At 41.8% G+C, this 17,083-nt stretch overlaps 1 protein-coding gene across 7 annotated transcripts in view; it reads left to right on the top strand.

Annotated features, from left to right (window-relative positions):
* PITPNM3 (PITPNM family member 3) overlaps positions 1-17,083 on the top strand; it is a 120,938-nt gene that overhangs the window by 24,887 nt on the left and 78,968 nt on the right. For 6 of the 7 annotated variants that reach the window (XM_054084904.1, XM_054084900.1, XM_054084899.1 and 3 more), the window contains one exon: positions 11,166-11,261. In XM_054084904.1, the coding sequence (XP_053940879.1) occupies positions 11,201-11,261 (61 nt within the window). In that variant the 5' untranslated portion in view covers positions 11,166-11,200. Of the gene's footprint in view, positions 1-1,189; positions 1,209-11,165; positions 11,262-17,083 lie in introns of those variants that run through there. The other variant, XM_054084903.1, reaches the window with a different exon arrangement.

The following is a 17,083-nucleotide window of genomic DNA, read 5'->3' as shown; positions in this document are numbered from 1 at the left end:
GACTTAGAAGCTTGATAGCATGTGACCAACGGGATGGGGATTAGCAGCATTGCATCTACCACATCTTGATAGTGTTGCTGTGCTAAGTGTTGCTGTGCTCTTCCCAAAGGAGCATTTTCTTCCTTTTCCTGAAGTGTCTCCAGTCTCCTTCCTGGAGTTGCAGATGCTGTATTTTTGCATATGGCTTGACAGAAGGTACTGCCAGATACCACAGTAATTGCATCTGTCAAGCATTGTCTTCCAGCAATCCCTCAGATAAGTTCTTTTCTTCTTGCCACAATCCAGAGTTCTTTCCAAAGCAGCGGTGGCTTCTCCTATTAGGGTTTTTACAGAGTTTCACAATGGCTTCTCCGTTCGTTTCACAGCTTCTGCATCAGAGGTCAGGAATTTTGACACCACCAGCTTCTGGATTTTGGCTCTGCCTTTCTAGCCTGGTACTTGACCATTCCCTCATACTAGTCTAAAAGAAAGCATGAAAGAGTGCAAGAAGGAATGGAACAGTGGAGCAGGGAGTAGAAGAGTCCTCTTTCGTGAGGAAATTGGAAGGAATGGCTTTCTTTGCATTTTGGAACATTTCCCACATTTACACGAATATGGAATCCATAATGCAGTGGCAACTAGACGTGGATGTCCTGGGTGAGGATGCTCTTTGTGTAATTCTGGGTGGGCTCACCTTGGCTGCGTCCCCTCAAGTTGCTACTGATGAGATTTGGCTGACCTGCAGGACAGAGCAAGGACTCTGCTGACGATCGGAGTGAGTAACTAACTAGTGATCTTTGTGACTTCAGGGGTACTTAAGCTAGGCATTTAGGCATCTTTAAGGGCTTTGATTAGGGATCGAGGTACAGTTTTTCACTTGTTTTTATATTTAGGGCTTGCACAGATTATGTGAAAATCTGCATCTGCTCATTGCTGCGTTATGTTGCTGTGCCTCAAGATTCACATTCTTCCTGGCTGGCTGGGTTTATTTTAAGGTTATTACTAAGAAACAGGACTGTTTCTACAAACACTTCAAAATTACCATGCTTGAAGTCATTTGTTCTTTGTCTTTCCCTGCCTTGAAAAACCAAAACAACCTCTCCAAGTCTAAAAATGAGCACATCAGAAGATATTCTCCCATACTGCCAAGGAGCAAAGAAATGAAGAAAACAAAAGAATTTGGGGGTCAGGAGAAGAGAGCAAAACACGAGCAAGATGGATAGATTGTGGTAAGAAATGTGTGGGAAAGAATAGTTATTAATATGAGTAGATGCTGCACAGACATTGGATATTGCTTATGATTTGTAGGTATGGATCAGTTTTAAGGCAAGGCAGTGAATTTATGCAGTATTAGTGAACTTTTCTGGGTGGCACTGTAGCTGGTTGGGGGTGTCTTGGTTTAACAGAATCTACTTTGCTTGCAACTTGAGTTCTCAGCTGTCTTTATTGTTACTCAGGAGTTTCCAATGATTTTGTGAAAGGAAGAAAAGAGAGCCATGACAAAAACACCTAACTGTTTTTTTCACTCCAATTCTGTCTTTATTACATCTTGTGTGCTGGATGGCTGCTTCCAAAGAACATCACATACTGGGCAAATCTCTCTTATGGAACTGCTCTTCAATGGGAATGAAATTAAATAATCAAATAAGATTCATTTTCTTTCCCTTAAAGATAGGAATGTAGGCTACTTTTTGAAGAATTCATAGCTTCTGAAGTTCGTTTGGTCCTCTTCCCTCCCCAGAGACTAATGGTTGGACTTAAGAGGTCCAACCTTTATGATTCTATGACAGTGTCCGTTCAGATGGAGTTGGGGAACGCCCTCGTGTTCCCTTCATCCTAACTGAAGCACGTGGCACAGTGCTTACGCTGCCTTTATGTTTCTGTTCTGACAGCAGGCAGAGAATGCCCGCTTAGCCATGAAGCTGTCTGGTACCAAAGTACTGACCCTCTAGAATGTTGGGAACTTATATTATGAGGTTATGCTGGACCAGAGTCATGTGGCTGTAGCACCTTTGTTTAGATTTGGAGAAACCAGATGAGAGGCTCGAGCTGCTGACTCTGTGATCAGCTGTGGATCAGCACTAGATACTGTTGAAGAAATCCTGCTGCGAGTGGCTTGACCTACTGAGTTTATAGCGGAAGCCATGACCAAACCGGAGCTTTTCTCTCTCCTTCCTCTGTATTTGAACCACGTATAGAGTTGTTCTTTTTCTCTGGCATTTGTCTTTCAAGCTGGTGGCTCCGTGCAGAGTGCTGAAGTGATTTGTTGTGTAACAGGGCCACTTAAGTACCCTGTGCACCCATTCCTTCCTCCTTGTGCTTCATCTCCCTTCTTTCCAGAGATGCAGTGGTTTTGCATAAGGTTGTGGTCTGCCCAGGGGAAAAAAAGACATTTTGTGCCTCAGCTGGTCAGTCAGAAGAACGTAAAAGTGACTCTGCAGCAGGACTGATGGGACTTTTTTGGTGGTGTGCTTAGCAGTACTGAGAACTACATCAGTGTCTGTCAGTGGGAGCTGCTGGCTAAGTTTCCCATGCAGTGGGTCTCGTACATGACTCAAATTCTTCTTTGCTGCATTTAAGCGTTTAGCGTGGCATTTGGGGATGCAGCACTGGTCATCTTGTGCCTGTGACTTCCCAGGCAGTGCACTAGCTGTGCAGTTCGCAGCCTGCGCTGAGCTATTGGCATTCTGTCGTCTCTGCCTCTGCTTACAATGTGCTGGGTTTGAAGGGAGTTCTGTCTCACAGACCGGCTTCTCACCTGCACCTCAGTTGTCTGACACCCGGCAGATGCCAGGGACAGGGTCCCGGTGTATTTTTTGGTAGCATATTCAAAGAAGAAATGGAAATGAAAAATGGAAATAGATGCAGTGAAACACTAATGCTTCAATTCGCTTCAGTTTTGAGCTGCCATCCTTTTTTCAATTCATTATCATACCATTGATTTGAAATGCATTTGCTCCTCTGTGGATTCTTGCACAATCTTTCTTGATTCCTTTAACTCACTTCAGGAAGGGAGTCTGCTTGTCTTCCCTCCACCACTGTCCCCAGCTACAAAGATCTTCTGGAGTTGTACATGAAACTTATTTTTACATAGTAATGACAGTTTTGCTGCAGATTGTTACTCTTCCAGCTGTCCTTTTTGTGGTTGTTGCTGGGTGACACAGCCTTTGGGGCATGAGTCCAGTGATCCCTTCCACATGCATGCACCCTTAAATCTGGAACAGGCTTAGGGATGTTTAATGCTTCTCCCCAGAAAAGAAAGTCGTGCTTTTACCCTGCAGGTTTTTGCTCTGGTTGCCTTGTGCACAATGGGCTTCAGCCTCTGGTGGCATTTCCTAAAAGGACTGAGCCTGTCCTTTCCTCTGGCGGAGTGGGATGTTGCAGAACTGCCCATAAATGAGGTATTGACACCGTGTGGGAACCTGGCCTGCTCAGAAATGCAGTCTGTGCAGTTGCAGTAATAGGAGCTTATTGGCATTCTGTTCTATGCATTCCCTCTGATCAGAGTGCGCTGTGTGTCATCGCAGGGAGTATTTTTATCTTTCAAGTTGGAGTGTCTACAGCACAAATTCATTTGCATGCACACACAGTTGTGTGTGTGTGCATAGATGCGCTGATATGTCCTCCCTCCCCACCTCTGCCAATTTTCTCAGTACCGATCTGGTTTAAGATACATCTGCTCTATAGACAATAGCAGAACAAAAAGCTGCTGCTAGGAAAAAAAGGAGACAGATCGATTATTTTAATTGCTTCCTGTATTGTGAGCTAAATGCTGACATTTGATTGGCAGTAAATAAATGAAAATAAAGGTTGTGTAGAGGGACTCTGCATCTTTCATCCTCTTCACCTCATTGGAAGTAGTTAATCCCCGCTCATCTAGTTTCCCCCCACCCTTGCTGAGATGTAATTATGTTATTATTTACTGTACTTTGTCTGCTTTCGTGGTATATGTGTCTTGCCTTATGCAGTGAACATCAACCTGCCATGAATATATAGGAGAGTTTAAGTTTTTTGAGTGCTTTAGGTAAGTCTTTAATATTGGTTAATGATTTTGTTATTCCACATCAGTTTTTCCTCATGCAGGTTTTAAGGAGACCTGGATTCTTGCTGGTCTGGGAAGTAAGTAGGAAAGCCAGCTTGCTAAGATGATGAGTAACAGGACATGAAGTAGAATGATATGGATTCACCGCATGAACTCTGAGGCCTTCTAAATATTTCTTTAATCTGAGTTTGCCCCAGGGGTTTTCCTGTGAAGTGATGCTGCAGCCACATTTCTGAATCATTGTTTAAACACCCGAATGAATGTCCACAGTTATTTACAGGAGGTTGATATGGGGTTATGGCTTCGTTATGGTTGCTGAACTTGAAGGCAGATGCTTAAACTCATTTGATATGCTGATTTCATCTGTACAGATGGATGTCTGCTGAGATAACTGTTGACCTCTGTGAGGTTATGCCACAAGATAGATTTGGTGCTGTTAGCTTCATTTAATGCTGCAGGTATTTGCCTGACTCTGATATGGATAATAAAGAGATGGGAAAAGGCAGAGCACTGGAATGGAAAGGAGTTTCAGTTTTTTCCCACTACATTTGCAACATGTAAGTCTACACATGTATTTAGTTTATCGTTGAAAGGTCGGACTCCTATCAGGATTTGTGAAGACTAATCTCACCACTGTATTAGAACCAAAGCCTGTAATGATCTTTTCACCTCCTTGGAAGGGCATAAGGTTGTGTTGGGCCTAAGGTATATGGATTGTCTCATTTCAGGTTGAACAAGCCCTGTTCCTTAGCCCTCCATTGTCAGGTAACTGTACAGTGGCAAAAACGAGTCTTATACCCATCTGCTTCAATTGTTTGTGCCTGAGAGTTCCTGTCGGTAAAATAGAACTGCTAATACTTCCTTTGCTTGTAAGGGTGTAAAATTCCTATTAACTGTTAAGATTCAATTAAAATCTTAGCTACAAAGGTCAACTTTGCAATATTTTCAAATCAAAGTCAAGCAGTTGTGTCCTATTTCAACATTTTGATTTTAAAAAGACAAAACTTCTGTAAAACTTGTTAGAGTTTGAGTCATCTAATACATCTCAGAACTGTTAGAGTTTTCTTTGTTCATGGTAACACTGAAAAACAAAGTCAAATGTGGTGTGAAAATCTGCAGGAGCTGCTGCAATAGGAGACTACTCTTCATTATTATTTTTCGAACTTTTTCTGTCCCATGCAGCTGTATGGTTTTCCTAGAACAAAGAGGGATTTTAACTTTGTGTGACACCTATTCCTGATTCAAATAGACATGCTGATTCCTTCAGGTTGCTAGCATATGAGCTAAAGATTTGACCCACTGGACACCAACGTGATGAGGGAAGATTTAACTAGAGGTTCTTAAATGAAGGGAGCTTGAGGAGCACTGTCTCCTTGCTCAGGAAGAGTCCTGTAAATCTCAGATCTGTTTACCAAGTTGCAAGTGGGTTGTCTGTCCTGGCCAAAGCATGAGAGCTTTTCATATGCAGATCCACACTTGTCCTCACCTCCCTTCATCTCCGATGCCTTTTTTTCCCCACCAGCATATCTTCTCTTGCTTACGCTTCCTCCACCACTGTTGCCGTTACAGAGTTTGTGGGTTGCTCTCTTTCCAGGAAAGTTCCGTGCCCTTTTGTGCCATTTAGGCAATTAAGCGGTGTGAGCTTGAGGCACACAGCTAAGAACTGCCTCTCTAAGATACTTCTTTTATGTCACAAGGCTTCTTTTCTGTATGTGCAATTCTCTATATTGGCTTTATTGATCCTTATTTTGGTCTGGAAATAGCTCAGGGTGAGAATCTTGATTTTCTTAGGGTGAGAATCTTCTTCTTTTTCTCAAGAGTACAAATTTATCTCTATTTTTAAGACAACTGGGAGTTGGGGAAAAAGTAGTGGCTGTTACAAAATCCTTAAACAATCGCCTACTGTATCAGTGAATCATAGCAAATGATAACTGTAGTGAGGAATGAGTCTTCAATGAATCATACTTACTGTATCAGGTGAATACTTAATTGGAGAGGATGAAGATGCTTGTCAGAAAGAAAACACTGTACCACGTGTGATCCTGGTGCCTGCAGGGGTATTGTGTGGGGTTTGGTTTGGTTTCTTTTTTGAAAGCCTAGCAATTCATCGTGGCTTTAAGCGTCATCACAATTAATAGGAATATAACAACATTTTTGTTTTGTTGCCCTTCCTTGTGCATCGTTTTTTACCTAGTCTATGGGAATTCTGTTCTCTGATTTGTTATAGTAACCAGGAACTTCAATCCCAGACAGAAATCACATGATATGAAGTGGTGGGAAACACAGAAATATATAAAACCGTCTCTGCTTTGGGGCAGTGTATTGCTATACATGCTGCAAGATAAAACCATTGTTTATCTTCCTAGCAATGGTGATACACAGTCCATCCAAATGAAATCTGGATATCTGCAACCTAGTTGAGGAGGCAAGATGTTAAGAAAGAGGTACTTTTCTCAAGTGTGATAACTTTGCCCTGCCATCTCTGGTGTTGAGGACGACTGGAAACCTGGCTTCTGTGCCTCAATTACACGCCTAAGGATGAGACAGATGGATCTGAGGTCCTAAGTTGACTTTACTGGTAGGACAATTTCTTGTAATTGCAGTGGATAAGGTATATTCCTGCGAATGTCACTTGGAGTTGTTAAATGCCTTAATACTCATTGTCTGTGTATCAATCTGATAACTTGCTAATCAGGCTTTCACAGGGGTCTTTTTTAATAAACAATTTAAATGTACACATTACAGTGTTAAGTAAAAGCTTAAAATAACTCTTCCGTACTGATGTGATGGTTTAAAAAATGGCAGCCTTTACAAGGTTTTCTTAAACAGAAATAAAAACAGAGGTAAAAAATGGGGTGAAAATGTGAACTGAGCACTTATTAGTACCACTGCTTCAGTTAGAGGAGACATCATTTTTAAGCTTTTGCTTAGCATTCTTTATCTAACGAGACTGTCAAATGTTGCTTCAGTAGCGAATGATTTCCTGCACCCTGTAGGGATTTACATGCAATCAACTGCATTCTGTAATTACCGTTGGGCTGGCCTTGGGAAGTTCTGCGTTGTTGAGGAGGAGGAGTGTTCTCTGCTTTGCTGGGACGAGCAAGCTCTGCAGCAGATAGGAAATGCAGTAATAAATACCAGCCATGAGAGCTACACTTAATGGTAGTCTGTAGAAGTTGGAGGTGGCTTGGTCTTGAGTGTAGTGGGCTGGGAAGATTTACTTAGCAGCGGTGAGGTGCGGTGACGGCAGTACTCAGTGGTCTCGTTTTGCTTTCACAAGTATTAGTGTCTGAAGGACGGGTGTGAAGAAGATGCAGCCAGCTTCCTCTCTGCAGTGCCCTGTGGCAGGACAAGAGGCAGTGGGCACACACTGAGACACAAGAGGTTCCCTCTGAACATCTGGAAATCCTTTTTTTTTTACTGACTGAGCACTGGCACAGGTTTCCCACACAAGGCTATGGCGTCTCCCTCCTTGGAGATACTAAAAGGCTGTCTGCACAAGGTCCTGGGCAAGCAGCTCTGGGTGACCTGCTTGAGCAGGGGTGCTGGATCAGATGAGCTCCATTCCCATCTAAGCCATTCTGTGATCCTTTAGATGTGTTTGCTTTGGTTTTACCACCTTTTGCTGAAAAACAAAGCCTGCAGAGAGGGTATGAGATTGGCAATTTGTGGAGCTTGGCTCTATCCTTTCCACTGATCTGTGAAGGCTGTGGGTCCTGTTACACGGGAGCTGGGGATACTTGATCTCTTGAAGGACTGAGGTCTCCTTGGGTTTTATTCAGCTCCAAAGTAATCTGTGTTTGACAGTCAAAATGTCAAATAATCAATACAGTCCTTAAGACAAGAAGTTTTGAATTAAGGCTGAATTTATTTGGCTTTCTCTTCTTGCTTTCTTGAGATTAATATATTTTGTTTTGTAGCAGCACTTTGTTCCTTCCATTCAAATGCAGATCGGATTATTTTCACAATTCAGTTGAAAATTTCGGGAATCAAACATTGATTTTTTTTTTAGATTTTTTTTTTGTTTCTCTGTGTGCAGGAGAATTCCTTGATAAATGACTTGCATTCTGAATCCTTTAATTCTAAATTCTAGTTCAATTGTGTTATGCAGAAGTAGAGCACAGTCATATATGTCTTGATCTCAATGAATTTTTATTTGATTAAGGAAGCCATGCTGAAAAAGCCTTTGTTATTATCAGATGCAAATCAGTGAATCATTCGGATGCTTAAACTACTTTAGTCTTCAGTGGTTTCTGTAGTGTTTTTTATTTTATTTGCTGTTTTTGTCATAGTAACATCTCAAAATCTGTTAGGTAAAAAAAGTTTTTTCCCAGGAGCACTGGCCATCTTCCACAGAGGAACCAAATGAAAATTGAGGTGGGAAGGCATATATCATGAAACAGAAGGTGCCAGCCCACGTATTACAGGTGTTGGATTAATCTTGCAACTTTTAATATTTGTTCTTTGAGGGTCAATTTTGCAAGGGATTGAAGATCAGGAAAGGCAGAGAAAAAAAGGAAGGAAATGGGTCCTTCTTGTCTTAAATCTTGAGCTTCTGCTGGACAATTATGGAAGGCCAAGACCACATTGAATGGGACGTCACCAGTCCATGGGAAGTACAGCTGGCTGACATAACAAGAATTGGAGAATCTTTTAAATCATAATTAGGCAAATCCTGAAAATAATTATCTAAAATGCCAAATATTTGTTTCTTCTGGTTTGTTTTTGTTTGTTCTTCTCCCCAGTGTTTGCTGGCTTTGGATACCTGCATTTGTAGTACCAAACTAGAGGCGTACTGTTATTTGGCTTTAAAAACTGCAGAGTAACTTGTAAAGGTCAGCCCCCCAATGTCTCATCAAAACAAATTATTGGCTGCCATAAGAGGGTATTTTTTTGTTGTGGCATTTTGTTTGTTGCTGCAAATGTAGCCCTCTGGCTTCTTGTGGAGTCATTGAGTGCTCAAAATATATGATAATGAGACGACTCGGTTTTTAGCTGTGAAAGGACTATAATCGGTACGGACATCTGGTCTGGAAAATCCAAGCAGAATTCTCTCAGTGTGAAACTTATGTATGGGAATGTCTGCATCTACAGGACCCCAAAAAGCAGTAACTGTGTGGTACCGATGAAGTCTGTCTGCCTTAGGTGGGATATTCTTGTGGTTTGATAAACATCCATAGCACAGAAATGCAGCTTCAGTTACGGGTCCTTGCTTGACCAGGGGAGCTGCGTGAGGAGCTGTTTTCTCCCAGAGGAAAATTCTGACCAGTCTCAAGATGTTGGAGGCAGTCCTTTGCCTCGTTGTCATTCTGTCTGTCCCACTCTTGTTCTCATGTTCTGTGGACCTCCCTCTTACTTATACGTTCTTTATCAATTTCCTAGTTTACTGTCTTCCTTTTGGCTACTCAATAGATCTTACCGTCTGTGATCAGTAAATCTAATATTCTGCATAAGGCTGAAAAAGATGGGTTTACTCAAAAATTATTCTACTAAGACTAATAATACTGTATTTTGTTTTTCAGATCTAGCATCTCTGAAGGCAAGGCAGATTATTCTCTCCTCCTGCTTTTTTATAGCATATGGGCTTTTATCCAAAGACTGAATTTTGCAAATTCTTCCTTTCCCATCTGTCACTCTGGCTTTTTTTGTGGTGCTTCCCATTCTTGTGCTTTGAAATTTTGGAGTTCCTGCTCTTCCAAGCACTGACCAGTGCAGACTTTTCTTCACAAGAAGTTCAGGATAGTGTTCTTTTTATCACTATTTTGATGACTGTAGTCATAGGTTTTAGGATATGTATATCTGAGTGGAGGGACGGGAAGGTGCTATTTGGTAAGGAATAAATCGGTTTGCTGTTCCCTGTCATTAGTAAAAGGTTCCAGGAATCTGTAACAGTAAATGTAATCATCTATATGCAATCTCTAGTAGCTGCCAAATATCACTGGAGACATTCCCAATACATACTGTACTCTTGTAATGAACACCGACTCCTTAATAACCAATTATTTTAAATGTCTTTTCTTTGTTGTTGGTTTTTTTTCAGCTTAAGGTGTTAAAATGCTATTAACTGATTATTATTTTCACTCTCTTCTTGGCCACCCAAAATCTGCTTCCTCCTAACACCTTTCCTTTAAGTTTCTGATTAGTTTGGCTATAGATGTGGTAAAAGTAGAGTGAAAGGCTATTACCTAGTGGCGTGTTTCTGCAGAATAATGTAGAAGGATGAGTGAGTGGAGAAGGAGAATGCTTTCATAGGCAGGGCCTCGGGATGTTTGGGTCTGATGTCATCATTTGGAGAGGTGAAAAAGAACAGGGTCACTATTCTGGTTAGTAATGAGGGTCCTTTCTGCAAGAGCTGTAGTGTTATTATATACAAGGTGAGTTCAATCCCTGGTTCCCCACTGATCTGGGGGAGACTTTATTGTTAGCATAAAGCAATGTATTTCATGACTGCTTTCTAGTGCTGGGTTGCTGTAGATGTAAGGAGAGCTGATAGAGTTAGGCAGGTCTGGTTTACTAATTACATTACAAATAGGTTTGAGTATGACAATCCACTGGGACCATCTAAGCTGTCATGGCTATATGTGTTACTACACCTATTTTGATGTGGATCTGCCTTCCTGTCTTCAAATGGCAAGCTTCAAATGAAAGCCCCAGGCTCCAGCAAAACAAAGCTGTCTGATGAAAACAACTCAGTGAGTGAGGATCCAGTAGTTTGTCTGCCAATCTGACAGAGCCAAATAGGATGGCACTTCTTCTGGAAGTGAAATTGAATTTAAAGGGGAGCTACTGCGGTGTCCCAGGGAAGTGCTGCTTCATATCTTAGAAACAACATACGGTTTGAGGGTTGGAAGTGAACAGCCTGGTGAATTCAACAGGGAAGATTTTATCTTTTCAAGTCACTGCATTAGCCAAAAGTGATGCAGCTTATCTTTAACAAGAACTTGTTTTAATCACTTTTCTTAGGTGGAAGCAAGAGGTGTCATTTTTGCACCATCCTGAGAGCTCTGTCTGTCTGTCTGTTGAGATTAAATTACACGTGCTGACCAAAGCAATCCTCTTGAGCTGTCTACACTAACTGTTTATTACTGTTTTTTTTTCTTTACGCCTGGAGCAGAGGTTAATGTGAGTCTCTGTGTGTTTCCAGCTGGCCCGCGTCGATTCAGTGGTGCTCAGTGGCACATGCAGAACGTCCTCAAAGACTCTGTGGAGAGCTCCGATGATGAATTCTTTGATGCACGAGGTCAGTACACATTTTTTTTTTTGTCCTCTCTATTCTTTCCCCAATTTTGCAGCAAGTAACTAAGCTCTGTTAGGGATCAACGGATGATGTTGTCCTCATCAGACTGAGATCTAAAAAAGACCATCAAATCTTCTCTCAAGGATTTGTGAATGGGCCTATACTTACGGGAGATGAGTGAAATGCTGCGGTAAATGAATGAGCTGCCAGGAACTGGGTCTGGCATCAGAATCTGCGCGAATAAAGCAGTGCAGAGCTTCCTGGGGTCTCGTGGGCCCTGCTTGTCCACAGTTCAGGTAACGTATGATGTTACAGTTGGAGTGCTCTTGGTTAAGGTTCCTGATCAAGGTCATGAGCTTCTGCGTTACTGATGGCCAACTTTTAAAATCAGTGGCCTAGGTTTTCCACTCTGGCAAAACTTTCACTGCAGTGACTGGGACCTCAACTCGTTCAAGAGCAGCGATGTCTGAGTGCTTGTGGGTTCAATCAGGTGAATGCAAAATGCAGCACTCCCTACAACATATGATGAGAGATGGAATCTTGGCATGGTTTTTACTGTGGTGAGTTATGTTCTGAAGGGGGAGTAAAATTTGTGGGTTGTGTGCGTGCACAACCTCCCACCTGCAGTGGGAGATGGGGGCTGTGGGTTTGGTTTTGTTTGCAGGAGTGCAAATGCTTTTCTTACAGGTTTCGTTTGCTTTTCTGAATAGAATAACCAGCAAGGGATGATTAACTCTGCTACAACTGTGAAATCCAACTGTGGGATCTTTTATAGTATAGGCTACTGAGATCAGACTGAGCGGTCCTTGGGTCCTCTTGTTACCTGGAAGTCAGGTGAAGGGTCATGGAACAAACTTGTGGAGTATCCTTTGGCTTTTGTAGCAAAATGAGTTCATTAAGTACAAAGCAATTCCTATGGCTTGGAGCAACCTGATCTAGTGAAAGATGTCCCTGCCCATGGCAGGAGGGGTTGGACTAGATGATCTTTAAAGGTCTCTTACAACACAGACCATTCTATGATTCTATAGAAAGAAGAGAGATTCCCCTTCCCTCAAATATTTGTTGAGACTTCTTTTCTAGTTTAAAGTAAACCTAAAGCAGAAAACTCGGCTGTCCTGAGGAAACTTGGCTTGGTTTTGGATGTGCTTTCTATTTGCAGTTTGGTTGCTTCATTAATAGCAGACCTTGTGCTGATGTCTAAGTGCAAAAACATTGAATGGCTAAGATTGTCACTTTGTTTCTCTCTCTGTTGATATTTTCGGTACAGAGAGAAAATCCCCTCCTTTCCCAGCATTCTGTTCTTCTTGAATGCAGTCTCTTTCTGAGCAAATTAATTTTCTTTTAGAGGACTGCATTGAGTTCAGTCTCATTGCTGTGTGCTGAGCTGATGTCTGGAGATGCATGGTGGTATTGCAAATAGCAATTGGTGTTCTTAATGCCAGTATTTTATATTAAATGTCAGCTGTCTTGCAGTGAATTTCATATTTCAGCATGTTTTAATTGTCTTTGTTTGTGGAATTGTTGCAGGAGTGGTTGGCGACTGACTCTTGTGTTTTCAGTCTGGCATGAGTTGAAATTCAGCATGAAGGAGTTGTTACGTCAGGAGCTTTTTAGTTGCTTTAAAAATGCAGGGAGTAGGAGGCAGGTAGTGAGAATGAAACAGCTTTTGTGGGGGGATAGGCTCTGTGCTCTGAATGGTTGGGAAGCTCTGAAGCAGCTTCACTGATAACTCACCAATTTATTTCTGTGAGGCTGAATTTGCAATATTCTTTTCCCAAACAAGCTGATTTTTTGAAGAGGCATAATTAATCAGATTATTACTGTGTACTATTCATAGTACAGGTTTGGATCCAGGAGGCCTGGACATCACTTTATCTGCCTATTGCTCTGACAATGAGGATGACTTTATCTGATGGTGAACCCCTTACTTTCCATTTTCCTTTCTCTAAATTGCCTACTGCAGCTCCAAAATTTATGACAGCTTGAAAGACAAGCTGCTTCCGTGAGAATTAGATATTTCTAATTGCCTCCCCACCCCCAGCAGGCAACAGCCTCAATCAAACAGGGGAAGTTTCCAAAATAAAGTGAACTATGAAAACTTAGCACAGAGTTCTGGCCTCACCTAAAACTCTACAGCTGTTCATTGAACTGAACAGTTCCGAACGGAGGTGGATTATTGGTATAATGTTTTGATGAAAGTCAAATGATTTGGGTTTGGTTGATCAAGTATACTAGAATGACACTGTTTGATGTGACTTATTTAGAACGTCTAGTGAAATCATGTAAAGGACCCTTCTGTCTCTGGAATCTGTGACATTGACTGTGGATTCATGTTCTGTCAGGAACATGCTTGCATCCTCTTGATTTACCAGAGATGGAAATGAGTCTGTAGCTGTACAAATGTGCTGCACCCACTGTGTGGAAAGAGAGATGCAGATATTCTTTCTTAGTTAATTCGAAAAAACCATCCTGTGGCAGGTTGGTTTGGTTGTTTTATATTAAGAAAAAACACTCTGAAGTACATTCCAGGGAACAAAATTCCCTCATTTGTTGCCTGCATTGATTAAGTGTGTATTTGGTTCAGGTCTCTTTTGAAGTCTGAAGCATAGCATATCCATCAAATATTGGTTTTCTTCCCTGTTCCTGTATGTCTAGGCTTACATTAATAACTACATGGCTCGCGTAGTGGGTTCTGTATCTGAGAATCAATAAGGAATCCGCAAAAAAGTAAAGAAATAAGTGTCCCAGAGAGGTAAATAAATGAGAGGGGTTTTTAAAATGTATAGGTAGGCACAAAGCGCAACTGTATATTTTCTGGTGACACAATGTCAGCTCATGCCCTGCCTGAAATCAGCTCCGATCTGCACTTCTGAGCTGGGATTTAGCAACCCATCTCTATTTGAAGAGGGATTTGAGAGCTCTGCGTGAAGAGCTCTGAGCTCTGTGTGTGTGCCTGCACATGGGTGCGTGTTTCAGAAAATACATTGCTGAACACTGATTATTTTGTCCTTGTTCTGGACCAAATGGCTGTCTTATCTGAAAGAGACGTGTAGCACAGGGATGTTCCAGCTGTCTGCACAGAGCAAGGAAAGAAATATGGATGTGATAAGCTGATTTGTCCCTTGTAATCTTTATTGTCAGTGGGTGGGCACACAGACACTGCAGCTGGTATTGAGATGGTCCTTGCACCTGGATTTTTTTTCCTTTCCCCAGATGGATGCTTCATTGTTGCAGGAATTTAACATCAGATTGACTGCTCTAAATTGTCATACAAAGCTGATGTGGATGTGTAACTGATATTTTGGGGGTGAGGCTGTCTGGCATACGTGTGTAGATGTGTATTTTATTTCCTTTTTTTTTCCTGTAAGAATGGCAGCCTTGTATTTTGTAGGCAAAGCCAAAATCTCAGTATATTTATGTCGTGTCTCATAAAAATCCGTGCCCTTGAAATGCATCTCAGTTTATGGAAGTCTTTTCACACTGAGAGAACTAGTAAACAATAAATTAATTCACCAGTACAGAAAAGCTTTCTGCGTTCTTGTTGATCAGGTCTCCAAGCCGATCAGGAGGAATTCTGCTATTTTGGGAATGGGCTTTAGCTACCGCAGAAGTGCATGCTTCTCCTAAGTAGCTCAAGTGTAATATGACAAGAAGCAATGCCCTGTGATAAACGTGAAAATCAGTGTTGAAGATGCTGTTCTGCATTGCAGATACTCAGAGTGAATGTTCGGCACTGTGAAAAGCTGTCACTTAGGGAGAAAACAAAATGTTAAATAAGATGATGACCACTGTGCTTGAGTTTGATCTGCTGCATCTCTTCTAGTGTCTGTTCCACAGGACTGACTGTAGCAATAAGGGGTTGGGATTGAGCATTGTTACTCAACAGACTAGGGCCAAATTTGCAACCATTTACATGTACAGCTACTCTAAGCCTTGTTTGGAGAGTTTCACTGCGTAGTCACCATCAATAAGTAATCACTCTCACTGATTAGTTATGACCATAAATTTAGAATCATAGAGTCGTTTAGGTTGAGAAAGATCTTTAAGATCGTCAAGTCCAACTGTAAACCTAACATTGCCATGTCCACCACTAAACTATATCCCCAAGCACTACAATCAGATGTCTTTTAAGGGATCGTGACCCCACCACTTCCCTGGGCAGCCTGTTCCAATGCCTAACAACCCTTTTGGTGAAGAAGCTTTTCCTAATACCCAATCTAAACCTCCCCCAACTGTTGTGATCTTTATATTCTCACTTGTGATACTTCAGCAGACTTAGCCTGATTGGGGGTTGGCTACTGCAACTTGTCTTAGAAATACCATTGAGTGTTTGACCCATGAAGCATGGTAGGTTGTAGTGCTATTTGGGAAGAGTAAATTCTACCAACTTTGCGATATGTTTAATTTTTCTGAGCAATAAGGAGAGAAGGATTCTAGCACAGTGATACTGAGACAAAGCCATAGCTGTTAACAGTAGCATGTGGTTCCCAGGGCAAAATGTGTCATAAAATCATAGAATAGTTTGGGTTGGAAGGGACTTTTAAGATCATGTAGTTCCAACCTGCTTACGAAGGGCAGAGACATCCCACTAGATCAGGATCTTGGGATTCAGTCCCTAGATCAGGATCTTGGGATTCTGGGGCTGACATATGGGTTAGAGCATGCTTATAAAAAGGTGCTGGAGGCTCACTGGGTGAGCAGCTTATGAAGAGCAGCCTGTCTGGATTGATTTTGAGAAGAAATAATTTCTAGTATAGATTTCCAAATCTTACTCCATATGAAAACTGGAGAAATCAAAATGGGATATCTTAAATTGGTGTTTGAGATGCACCTTCTCGTTCCTCAAATACATATCCACAAAGAAAGTGAAATTTCTTTTGGAGCTGTTGAAGAGCTGCAGGCAGGGCTGATAGCAGCTGTGTGACAGGAGAGCTCTCTGGAAATGAGTGGATGAGCAGCAGTTCAGTCTGCTGCTTATTTTATTGAGACAGAAAGAAAAAAACTGACAAAAATGAACTTTACGTGCAGGTGTGAAACAGGCTACTCCCTCCACCTTTGTACATTGTGCTGACAGAAATGGAGAAGAACCAAGGGAAACTGCAACTGATGGGAGACTCGGGACTCAGCTTTCTGTGTTTAGAATGAGTAACGTGAATGTCTTCAGTCAGAAACATTTAAAGCAAGAAAGAGCAAGGGCATCTGGAATTGTAATCTGCTTGGAGTGTAAAAATTATAGAAACTGGAAAAGCTGCATCACTGCTGCAATCAACAAATATGTTTGCATGTAAAAGGCTGATTTCAGTCTTGCTTGTATTTGTAAAAGCAATGACTTTCAAGTATAGATGTGGGTACAGAAGATGGGGGACTGCAAGGGAAGTCTGGTACCGTCTAATCTAATGAGGTGTTTTTAATTCTTTCCCTGTATAGCCCTGAATTAGGATTCTCTTTATCCCGTGTTGACTTTACGCTGCTTGGGACCCAGCACAGAAGACTTGCCACCGTTTCCTCAAGCATCAGACTTGGCTACACCTAGTTTGCAAATGTGCATCTTTATTGCCCTCAGAGCAGGGGTGTGGGAGTTCGTGTCCGTCCTGTTAAGAGTCAGGTTGTCTATCATTTTGGTGTTGTTGACTGAACTGCGATCTTGCAAAGTTTTAGGGGAGGTGGCTACCTTTGGATTAAGAAGCCAGGTAGGAGCTGAGATTCTCCGATGTTTGGTCTATACCTGTCCGTGTTCCCAAGGACGTCACTTACAGCTGGGTCATTTTCCTCAAGTCTATCACCACACCAGTCACTCGGTATGACTGTTACTATACTGAGTAACT

The sequence above is a fragment of the Cuculus canorus genome, chromosome 20 (genome assembly GCF_017976375.1).
Source record: "Cuculus canorus isolate bCucCan1 chromosome 20, bCucCan1.pri, whole genome shotgun sequence".
NCBI lineage: Eukaryota > Metazoa > Chordata > Aves > Cuculiformes > Cuculidae > Cuculus > Cuculus canorus.
The sequence above is the reverse complement of the archived record's forward strand: the minus strand, read 5'-3'. Positions and strand labels throughout refer to the sequence as shown.